Source organism: Mobula birostris, chromosome 17 (assembly GCF_030028105.1).
Source record: "Mobula birostris isolate sMobBir1 chromosome 17, sMobBir1.hap1, whole genome shotgun sequence".
In the NCBI taxonomy this organism is placed as follows: domain Eukaryota; kingdom Metazoa; phylum Chordata; class Chondrichthyes; order Myliobatiformes; family Myliobatidae; genus Mobula; species Mobula birostris.
Window position 1 is genome coordinate 15,328,066 of NC_092386.1, and position 12,491 is coordinate 15,340,556.

At 40.3% G+C, this 12,491-nt stretch overlaps 1 protein-coding gene across 1 annotated transcript in view; it reads right to left on the minus strand.

Moving 5' to 3' along the window:
* Positions 1–7,802: 7,802 nt before the first annotated feature.
* Positions 7,803–12,491, minus strand: part of pcsk1 (proprotein convertase subtilisin/kexin type 1) — a 70,719-nt gene continuing 66,030 nt past the window's right edge. The window contains exons 13-14 of the mRNA XM_072281051.1: positions 11,181–11,342; positions 7,803–8,984 (exon numbers count right to left, since the gene is read on the minus strand). Coding sequence (XP_072137152.1) covers positions 8,616–8,984; positions 11,181–11,342 — 531 coding nt within the window. The 3' untranslated portion in view covers positions 7,803–8,615. The remainder of the gene's footprint in view (positions 8,985–11,180; positions 11,343–12,491) is intronic.

Genomic DNA, 12,491 nt, shown 5'->3' on the forward strand with positions numbered 1-12,491 from the left:
TTTTCACTGAATTAGGTATATACCTTTACAGATTCCTCGTTTTCTCTTCATAACTGGCTCTCCCAGCTACTTTTGTATTTTCAGCAAATTTGGCTACAATCACCTTGGCGCCTTAATCTAAACCATTAATATAGATAGTAAATAACTGAGTCCTCAGCATTAATCCCCATGGTAACTTGCCAATCGGCCCAAAAATTCAACTGTTTATTAATTTCAATAGCTGCTGCCTGCCCCGCTGAGTTCGTCCAGCATTTTGTGTGTGTGCTCTGGATTTCCAGCATCTGCAGATTTCCTCACATTTAAAATTAAAAGTGACCTATTTGTCCCAATTGTATGTTCTGTCAGTTAGCTAGGCTTCTATCCATGCTGATATATTCCTCCCAAAGCAAAGAGCTATTAGCGTGCAGAATTCTTGTAAGTGGTACGTTATGAAATGCCTTCAGAAAATCCAAATACACCACACCTGCTGGTTCTCCTTTACCCACCTTGCTTGTTACATTCTCAAAAAACTTCAATGAATTTGTCAGTAAAATTTCCCTTCCAGACGATCATTTAGAGACTGCTTGATTTTATTATTGTGTTTAAATGCCAGACAACTACTTAGTCAATGAGGGTTTACGGCAAATTCCCAAATGACAGATGCTTACCCAACTGGCATAGAACTTCTTGCTTTCTATTCCAGTCCATCCTCGAGTAGAGAATTACGTTTGCAGTTCTCTAATCTGAAGGGACCTTTCCAGAACCTAGTGAACTTTGGAGATCATAAACTCTGCATCTGCTGTCTCTGCAGCTAGTTACAATCAGTGGCCACTTTATTAGGTACATCCGTGCACCTGAAGACCAGCTTGTTGATGCAAACATCTAATCAGCCATTGGCAGCAAAAAAGCCATGGTCAAGAGGTGTAGTTGTTGATCAGACCAAACATCAGAATGGGGAGGAAATGTGATCTAAGTGACGTCAACCTTGGAATGATCTTTGGTGCCAGACAGGGTGGTATGAGTATCTCAGAAACTGCTGATCTCCTGGGATTTTCACGCACAGCAGTCTCTAGAGTTTATAGAGAATGGTGAAAAAAAAAACAAAAATCATCCAGTAAGCCAAGATGGCTTGTGGTTACTTGGAATGTCTCTAACCAAGTGATTGGATAATGCACAAAGAATTTCTCATGCTAAATGAGACCATTCAACCGACAGGAGGAGCATCTCAAAGAGTTACATGTTTACTATTTCTGTACATTACTAGCATGGATGGAGTACTGGCTGACTGGCCAGAGGCCAAGAGTGGGAATAAAGGGAGCCTTTTCTGGTTGGCTACCAGTGACTGGAGTTGTGCCACAGGGGTCGGTGTTGGGACTGCTTCTTCTCATGTTAGATGTCAATGATTTGGATGATGGAATTGATGGCTTTGTGGCCAAGTTTGCAGACAATAAAAAGATAGGAGGAGGGGCAGGAATTGTGGAAGTGGTGTGTCTGCAGAAGGACATAGGCAGATTGGGGGAATGGCCAAAGAAGTGTCATATGGAATTTACTGTAGGGAAGTGCACAGTCATGTACTTTGGCAGAAGGAATAAAGGCATGGGGAAAAAATTCAAAAATCAGAGGTGAAAAAGGGACTTGGGCATCCTTGTGCAGGATTCCCTAAGGGTTAACTTGCAGGTGGAGTCAGTGGTAAGGAAGACAAATGCAATGTTAGCACTCATTTCAAGGATGTAATGCCAGGGCTTTATCAGGCATTGGTCAGACTGCACTTGGAATATTATGAGTAGTTTTGGACCCCTTATCTATGAAAGGATGTCATGGCATTGGAGAGGGTCCAGATCTTATTGTAACCTATCGAATGTTCAAAGACCTAGATAGAGTGGATGTGGAGAGCATGTTTCCAATCATGGGGGAGTCTCTCATCTCATTGCTGCCATCAGGAAGAAGGTACAGGAGCCTCAGGACTCACACCACCAGGTTATTACCCCTTGACCATCAGGCTCTTGAACCAGAGGGGATAACATCACTCAAGTTCACCTCCCACAATCTATGGACTCACTCTCAAGGAACCTTCATCCCATGTTCTCAATGTTTATTCCTTATTTATTATTATTATTTCTTTTTTCTTTTTTTATATTTGCACATTTCATTGTTTTTTGCATCCTGGTTATCCACTCTGTTGAGGGAAGTCTTTCATTGATTCTATTATGGTTATAGGATTTACTGAGTTTGCCTGCAAGGAGATGAATCTCAGGGTTGTATATGTTGACATGTATGTACTTTGACGATAAATTTATTTTGAACTTCAAACTTTGACTGGAGTGCACAACTTTAGAATTAAGGGACGTCCATTTAGAACAGTGCTGAGGAAAAGATTTCTTTGGCCTCATGGTGGTGAACCTGTGGAATTCATTGCAACAGACAGGTGTGTAGGCCAAGTCATTGGGTATATTTAAAGCAGGGGTTGATAGGATCTTGAATGATTGGTTGTCAAAGGTTACAGGAGAATGGGGTTGTGCGGGATAATAAATCAGCCATGATGAAATGAAGAGCAGGCTCGATGGGTCGAATCGCCTAATTCTGCTCCTATGTCTTATGATCTTATCGTCTTATCCACTGAAGCTTCAGGATTATTTGGTGCACAACGATTTCTTGAGATATTTCCAATAAAAATAAACTAATGGAAATCTGAACTAAAAATAGAAGATGCCGGAAACAATCATCTTGTCAGGCAGCATGCATGGAGAGAGAAACAGAGCTAAAGGTCTCAGGTCAAGGTTCCATTCAGAACTGGGCAAGGAAGGAAAACAAGTTTCAAATTCAGAGAAGATGGGAGAGGGATGGATAGGGTAAAGCGACTACCTCTGATGAGATAAAGTCAGGGTTGCTATTGGGGATATGTTGCAGAGGTCATCTTGTTAATAGATTATTGGCAGTAGTTGGAGAAAGAAAATGGATAAAAGCCAGCAATGGGGGGACAGTTAGAGGGTGAGGATGGAAACAAAGAAACATCTGGGGGGTAAAAGTTAGGCCTGTAGCCCGTAGGTCAAACTGTGGTAACGGAGAGAGAAAATCTGAGCCAATATCACAGCATTTGCAGTTGTTTTGATTTTAGAACGTACAGCATTGTACAGGCCCTTCGGCCCATAATGTAGTGCTGACCTCTTCATTTACTCTTCCCTCCCACATTTACCCACCCCCCCCATTTTTCTATCTTCCGTGTGCCGAACCCGATAGAGATTTTCATCCAGAGATTATACCTGCAGTTCACTTGAATAGCTCCTCCCTCACCCAGCATTCTGGGTCTGAAACAGTCTTTCTAGGTGAGGCGGCACTACAGCTGTGAGTCTGTGGTGAGAGGCAGTGCACATTGGGGGATTGTTTCATCGAGCATCTTCACTCAGTCTGCAGCAACAGCCAGAAACTCCTGGTGGCCACCCATTTCAATTCAGTTTCTCATTCCCATACTAATGTGTCTGTCCATGGCCTCCTCTATGGCCACAATGACACCAAACTCACGTTGGAGGGGCAATGCCTCATATTCTGTTTGGGTAGCCTGCGACCTGAAGCATGAACATATATTTCTCTAACTTCGGTAATCACTGTCCTCTGCGTCTTCTTGGTTTCCCTTTCCCCATTCTGGTGGTCATCTCACCCTTCTCTTCTCTTCCCCCACCCTCATCAGCTGCCCATCACATTTCTCTAGTTCTTCTCTGTGGGGTGTTCCATTTTGGTAGGATCAACCAGGGTTTGTCTTACACAGTGAACGGTAGGGCACTGGGGTGTGCTATGAAACAAAGGGATCTGGGAACACAGATACATAATTCATTGAAAATGGTGGATAGGGTTGTAAAGAAAACTTTTGGCACATTGGCTTTCATAAATCAAAGTAATGAGTACAGGAGATATGATGTTATGTTGAGGATGTATAAGACATTGGAGAAGCTTAGTTTGGAGTATTGTGTGCAGTTTTAGTCACCTACCTATAGGAAAGATGTCAGTAAAGTTGAAAGAGTACAGAGAAAATTTACAAGGATGTTGCCAGGTCTGGAGGACCTGAGTTATAAGGAAAGATTTAATAGGTTAGAACTTTGTTCCATAGAACATAGGAAATTGAGAGGAGATTTGATAGATATATACAAAATTATGAGGAGTATTGTCAGGGTAAATGCAAGCAGGATTTTTCCGTTGAAATTGGGTGGGACTACAACTAGAGGTCATGGATTAAGGGTGAAAAATTTAAGGGGAACATGAAGGAAAACTTCTTCACTCAGAGGGTCATGAGAGTAAGAAATGAGCTGCTAGCACAAGTGGTGCATTTAAGCTAGCACAAGTGGTGCATTTCAATGTTTAAGAGAAGTTTGGATAGATACATGGGTGGTAGGGATATGGAGGGCTATGGTCCCAGCACAGGGTGATGGGAGTAGGCAGCTTAAATGGTTTGAAGTGGACTAGAAGGACTACAGGGCCTGTTTCTGTGCTGTACTTTTCTGTGATTATGACTCTCCTCTTTCCCTTTTTTCCATAGTCCACTGTTTTCTCCAATCAGATTCCTTCTTCTTCAGCTCTTACCTCTTCCACCTATCACCTCCCAGCTTCTCACATCACCCTCCCTCCCCCACCCACACATCTTTTACCTCACCTAGTCTTACCTATGATTTGCCAGCTTGTACTCCTTCCCAATCCCCTCACCCCATCCCCAACAACTTCTTATTCTGGCTTCTGCCATCTTCCTTTCCAGTCCCGATGAAGAGTCTCAGCTTGACGTGTCAACTGCTTATTCCATTCCATTGCTGCTGCCTTCCTCCAGCATTTTGTGTATAGCTTGCATATATACCAGGTAACCATTCTTCAGAATTTCAGCTGAAGGCAAAATGTTTTGCCAGTGGAAAAACTGTTAATATTGTTTTGCTTGATGAAGAAAATGAAGACAAAAGTAGCCCATATAATCAACATAAGTGAAGTCGTTGATAGTTTTATTAAAGAGATTGGCAAATAGATCCTATGATATTCACCTACAGTGAGAAATATACAGTGTATGTCATTGCTCCAGAATGTGGGAAACACGTTTGAGCTCTTACAGAGAGATGAGAAGTAAAGGACTCTTCAGAATTCTTCTTTCTTCTTTCTCCTTCATCCTCTTAATGATCCTGCTCCTCATGTCTAAGGATAAATTAGCTCATTATTACTCTCAAATAAACCCTGTATGTGATAGATGTCACTCTGAGATAGCTTCTTTAACTCATATGTTTTGGTCATGTCCTTTTTTGAAAAATATTGGAAAGATATTTTTGACATTATTTCAACTGTTCTGAATATTGATTTACAACCTCACCCTATTACTGCAATTTTTGGGTTACCAATGATAGAATCAAGTCATCTAACCTCTTTAGCTCATCAGATGGTTGCATTTCTTACATTAATGGCTAGAAGATCCATTTTGCTGAATTGAAAAGAGATGAATCCCCCCACCACATTTCATTGGTTCTCTCAAACTATGTTGTGTTTAAACTTAGAAAAAATTAAAAGTGTTATTTATGATCCCTCTATCAAATTCGAAAAGACTTGGAGGCCATTTATTCAATACTTCCATATGATGTAATTTGACCTTTTCCAAACCTACTCTATTTCTTTTTAATATAGGTCGACAGGAGCAGAGTCAACAACACTAATGGTTCTTTTTTTTTGATGTTACATAACAGCCCATGTCTTTTTTTTTTCCCCTTAGTTTAGTTGGTTAACATTGTTTAGGTTAGTTTTTCTTTTGGGGTATTTTTTTTCCCTTTTCATGTTATATTTTAAAAAACTTTTTTTGTATATTATATTTGTATCCTGTACAATTGGGAGGTTTAATACCCATGTGTCAACTGGGTTTATATTTAAATATGTTAATTACAATGATGTAATCCCAATAACTTTGTATCAATACTATGTTATGTTTATTATTATGAAACCGATAAAAAGATTGAAAAAGAAAAGATTAATGGTCCTGCTCCCCTGTTGTTCTCCATATAGATCAGGGGTTCCCAACATTTTTAATGTCTTGGACCCCTATCATTAACCTTGGACTCTAGGTTGGGAACCCTGGGATGGTGGTCAGATCCAGTCCCTCTTGATGCTGGCGATATGGAGCCTTACAGAGATTTGGAAAGGTATTATTCCCACCAGGCAGTTGCAGGTCTATGGGATTTTGTATGGGAGCCTGGTGCAGAAAGTTGCCTGGTCATCAATGACTTGAAAGAAATATTGGATAAAGATTAGCTTTATTTGTCACATGTACATCGAAACGTACAGTGAAATCAATCTGCGAGGGTTATGCTGGAGGCAGCCTGCAAGTGTCGCCAAGCTTCCAGCAGCAACGTAGCACACCCACGACTCACTAACCCTAATTGTCCATCTTTGGAATGTGGGAGGCACCCGGAGCACCCAGAGGAAACCGTGCAATCAAGAGGAGAATGCACCAACAGGCAGCAGTGTGAATCAAACCCCTATCTTAGAGCTGCCATGCTGTAAAACCTTGTGCTAACTGTCAACTCTGGCTGGACAAAAAGCAAACGGAATCATTTAAATTCCACTGTAGAGCAAATGCAAAGTGATGTGTGTTCGATCAGCAAAATTACATGGTCTCTCTCTCTCGTTATCTCAGGCAGGCCATTCTAAAGCATAATTAACTCTCTTTGAAAAGAGCGACTCGATAGCTTCCCTTACACAGACTGTGAGATGTAAATGATGCTAATCTGGAAAGAGTACTTTGCATAATAATTAATTATGTTCATTACCTGTACAACAACTGACAGTAAATTGCTGTTGTGATGACAGCAAGTGGCAGCAGCCGCGAGAGCTTCAGTGCTGAAGTGCAGATACCCACATGATTGACCAGAACCTGTCACGAAATATCAGTGTTCCACCAAGAACTGTTGGCAATAACCTTTTAAATGTAGGAAATGTAAGTATTCCACTGGGAATACAGAAACTTGATCTTGGTTTGACTACTCTGCATTGGAATTTTTCTAACTAAGTTCCATGTTGACCAGAGACTAGTGGTTGAATGTCTTTTAAGTCTGTGTCTAAGTTTGTCTTTTGCACATTGGTTGTTTGTCAGTCTCTGTGTGTAGCTTTTCATTGATTCTACTGTATTTCTCTGTTCTACTGTGAATGCCTGTAAGAAAATTAATCTCAAGGTAGTATATGGTGACGTAAACTGTACGTACTTTGGTATCAGATTTACTTTGAACTTTGAATGTTATGAACTTCCTCTGAAGTAAGGCTAAGAGCTATGTCTGCTGAAGGTTAATCCTCTCACAGGCTAAATATTTGTCTAGCTCATTCATTTCAATGCTGATCATGAAGGAGGATGATTAGATAATTTACTTTAAAAAAAGTAATAACTTCATCAACTTTTAAAACAAAATTAAGCATTTTCATAACTTCAGCCTTTTCATTTTAAGTTTTTAACAAAGAAAAGTGAATTTCCTAATATTTTTTGTTTTTGAATGTTGCTTCAAAAGTCATTTTGCATGTTTTTGCAATGAGAGGGCCTTCAGGAATATTGTCCTTGACTGGTTTGGCACCAGGCAAACCTTTGGTCCATGCTCCTAAGGTTTGCCTCATATCAAACCAGTCAAGGACAATGTAGTCAACATTTTTTTCCCAGCACTGTTGTGAGCAAATCTTGCACTTGCACTCAATGTGGCCTTTCTCACCCCTCCGTATCATACACAGAACCCAAGTCCAGGTTAAAAGTTGGCCCTGTGAATGTGCCTTCATCAACCGATGTCACTCAGGGCTCAGCACATAAAAGGTGATTTCAAGATCATGAGGTATTCTTTATTTGGTTAAATCATTAAATGAAATTTAAATTCATCTCTACATAACAGTAGATAAGAATGACAAACTACTCTGGGACTGTGAGCTATGGCCATTTGATTGTAGAGCTAACCTTGTTGCATAGAAATCATAAGGTTTGTGCTCTGCCCATAGTTTACTTTTCCGTCAAGAAACAACATCTACTGTACAAAAGGTAGGGCTAAGGTTATGTACTTTTAACTCCTGCTGAAGGGTCTCGGCCCAGAACATCGACCGTCCTCTTTTTGGCCTGCTGTGTTCCTCCAGCATTTTGTGTGTTTTGCTTTGGATTTCCAGCATCTGCAGATTTTCTCTTGTTTGTACTTTTAAGCAAAATGTTTTGTGTAAAAATGTTTTTGATTGTCAAGGTTTCCAGATGATGAAACCAGTACTAAATGTCATTCTCATAATTTGCCACAGAAATAGACTATCAATTTTTTGGTAGTTAAATATTAATAATTTGCTTATACTATCATTAATCATTAGTCATTAATGATTGCCTGAATCTACTAAACTATCTGTTGTTTGGAGCATAGTTCAAATCGCTTAGTGATCTTGATGTTTGTGTTCAGGTCTGTATCTTGATTATTTGAGTTATGAAACAGATGCTACTGTACGATGGAACTTGTGAAAATTACAGACCACCTATTAATAAATAAATAATGAAAATATAATTTAAATTCTTTGTCAAGATTATTTCTTGTCAAATTCATTTGCTTTACACAGTGTCACAAAAATACCAGGACTAAACAACTAAATACTGAACACAAAATCTATCCACATGCTAACAATTATTGACTCTCTGCCATCATCTCTAATAAAGCTTGGAGCAATCTATCATCTCTATGCTTATACGGTTTGGTGTCATAAAGCTGGTCACTAAAATCTCTGTTTTCACTGTCCTCAATGTCTTTCAACTGGGACTGTTGGCTTAATTTTTCAAGGGCTTGATGCAAGCTCTGAATAGGTACCTCTGCATCCTTGTGGTATATACTGTTATGAAAAAAGTGCAGAGCGTCATTATTTTGAGCTTGCTGGATGAATGTGTTTTGGCCAGGATGCAGGGCCACTTCCTTTTCAGTCACTTCAATATTCCCATTTTCTTTGCTGGTGTTTTCTGTTGTGTCGAGATTTTCAGGTTCATGTATGGACATGTCATCCTGTAAAACAAAATGGACAATCCCAATAAATTATCCTGCTTACTTAGATCAGCTTGTACTTCAGTGTTAGGGAACTGTTGTGTAACCAATAGAACATTCATTATGACTTAGAACATACAACAACATCATGTTCTCCCAGCCTTTTAAACTATTCCATGAGCAATCTAACCTTTCTCTCCTATTTTCCTATCATCCATGTACCTATCTAACAGTGTCTTCAATGTCCCTAATAAATCTGCCTCTACCACAGCGCCACTGCAGTGCGTTCCATGCACTTACCATTCGCTGAGTAAAAAACGTACCTCTGACACGAACTATTCTGCACTTTATTATTTTATTTTGTTTTATCTCAGTGATCTGATCTGTATGAACAGTATGCAAGACAGGCTTTTCACTGTATCTCAATGACAATCATAAACCAAAGCCAAAAAACAAAATAACCATGACAGCAGGTGAGGGTTGGGTTTCACCTGTTAAGCTCATTCTAAAGAATAGAGCTGGGCACTTGCATTGAGACGGTCCTTAAACAACACCTGCCTGAGACTGACAGTCATTTTACATTGTGATACTGACTATAAAATTATCAAATTTAATTGCAATAGTTACTTGTAATATTTGAATATTATTACTTATGTTTTTTCAATGGTGCAGTGGGCAAATTCTAATAAATCAATTGCTGCTGCTGGCAGCCTAACACAGGTTGTTACCCTTGTATGGCAACGCCTTCCAATCACTCCAGTTCACAAAGTTGAAGAAATGTATTCCATTCTTTATTAGCACCTAACAAAACATACAGTCTTGAAACAACACAATTAAGCGTAACTAAGTGTAAGTTAAGTGGTCAACAAAAGATATGATGCCCAGCGGTCCCCAGAGCCAAACTAAATTGCCCAGAACAAAGCACAAATACGTAACTTATTCCTTTCGCTTTCACAAATACGTATCTTATTCCCTTCACTTGTATTCCACATGGACTGGTCAAAGAACACTGAGGCTGTCTACAAGAAGGATCAGAGCTGTCTCTATTTCTTGAGGAGAGTGAGGTCCTTTAACATCTGCTGGACGATGCTGAGGATGTTCTACGAGTCTGTGGTGGCCAGTGCGATCATGTTTGCTACTGCGTGCTGGGGCAGCAGGCTGAGGGTAGCAGACACCAACAGAATCAACAAACTCATTCGTAAGGCCAGTGATGTTGTGGGGATGGAACTGGACTCTCTGACGGCGGTGTCTGAAAAGAGGATGCTGTCCAAGTTGCATGCCATCTTGGACAATGTCTCCCATCCGCTACATAACGTACTGGATGGGCACAGGAGTACATTCAGCTAGAGGCTCATTCCACCGAGATGCAACACGGAGTGTCATAGGAAGTCATTCCTGCCTGTGGCCATCAAACTTTACAACTCCTCCCTTGGAGGGTCAGACACCCTGAGTCAATAGGCTGGTCCTGGACTTATTTCCTGAATTTACATATTACTATCAAACCATTTATGGTTTTACTACTATTGAATTATTTATGGTGCAACTGTAACGAAAACCAGTTTCCCCCGGGACCAATAAAGTATGACTATGACTAGGTACCACGCTAAAAATAATTAACTCACCACACAGGATACAGTGCAGATAGGGAACAGATGAATGACTCCTTCAAATGGACTAAACTTTGCTATGAATATCAGAATCAGATTTATTGTCACTGACTTAGATGATGTGAAATTTGTTCTTTTGTGGCAGCTGTACAGTGCAAAGACATAAAAACTACCATAAATTGCAAAAAAAAAAGTAAATAGTGGAAAAAAGGGAATAACGAGGTTGTGTTCATGGGTTCATGGGCCATTCTGTAATCTGATGGAGTAGGGACAGAAGCCAGGTGGGGTGTCTTCAGGCTCTGTAAATATTTGGAATGGTCAGTGATCTCCTTGCAACTAATTATGACAATGTAAATATCCAGTGATCTTTTTCATACATTGAAACTTATTACTCTAGAACAAGGACATTTTACCCATTGTCCATGCTAGGCCTTTGAAAGAATCAGCCAGCTAACACCAATCCCCCCAGTGCTTTCACCATAACAATTCAACACACAACACTGGTACTACTTTGAAACATCAAACTTCTGTGCCAAAACTCTCCTTATTTAGCCACACCAACCACTTCACTAAAGGTCTGAGCACATCCTCAGTAAGAGGTCTTATTTACCACAATTTGCTCTTCCGTCTTCTCCACGCCTCTCCGATCATTCTGCACAGCGTTGTATGGAGTATACACCCTCGATCTCTTCATGTGTTCAGGTCTGGTGGAGGTGCCATGTAAAATTAGCTTCCAATCGATGATTTCCCCTTTGTTTTCCAATCTCCCTGACTTTGAGCATAAAGTAAGAGAAAATGTTTGGAAATAAATATTAGAAATGAATATTTGTATCTGTGAGACATACTCTGCTGGCAAATTGTTCAGTAGATGAAGTTAAAAGGCCTGTTTGTCACAATATGTGGCCTATCAGCTCAAGCCAATATGGATATTCAATGGCGAGTCCTGGGTGACGGGGTGGAGATACAGCTCTACCAAAGGAGGTGTAAGGCACCCTTCCATCTACTAGCCTGCAGGTCACCCTTGGGCGAGGCATAGCATCTAGTTAGCTTCCCTCCCCTTCCATGACCATGATTGTTCTTGGCAAATTTTTCTACAGAAGTTTTGCCATTGCCTTCTTCTGGGCAGTGTCTTTATAAGACGGTGACCCTAGCCATGATCAATACTGTTCAGAGATTGTCTGCCTGACGTCAGTGGTCACATAACCAGTACTTGTGATAGGCACCAGCTGCTCCTATGACAATCCACCACCTGATCTTATAGCTCCCTGATCGGGGGGGGGGGGGTGGCTGAGATGCTACACCTTGCCCAAGGGTGACCTGCAGGCTAGTGGAGGGCAGTAGCACCTTACACCTCCTTTCGAAGAGATATATCTCCACCCTGCCACCCAAGGAGTAATAGTATTAATCTTTAAATAACATAAACGTAAGAGATTGCAGATGCAGGAAATCCAGAGTAACACATACAAAATGCTGGAGGAACTCAGCAGGTCAGACAGCATCTATGGAAAGGTACAAACAATTGACGTTTGGGGCCAGGATTCTTTACTCCACAGATGTTGCCTGACCTGCTGAGTTCCTCCAGCATTTTGTATGTGTTACTCTTTGAACAACACCTGCATTTGGTTAGCCCAAAATATGACATGTACTGTGACATAAACTATGAAATACATACAGGAAAATTAATATTCAAAGCAGGAAATAAAAATTGTAAATATCCCTCTGAGTTCCTGAAATAAATTCCCACAAGGCAGGGAAGTTGTAGAATCATGAAAATGACTCGCTTGGTATTATTATTGAGCGTGACTTATTTCAAACTTTTTGATAATATATTCACAGATGTATGCAGCATTCCTTTTTAATAATGTTGATGGTCAGTACAGATTCAATGGGCTTTTTTCTGTATCACCCATCACTGTTTCTT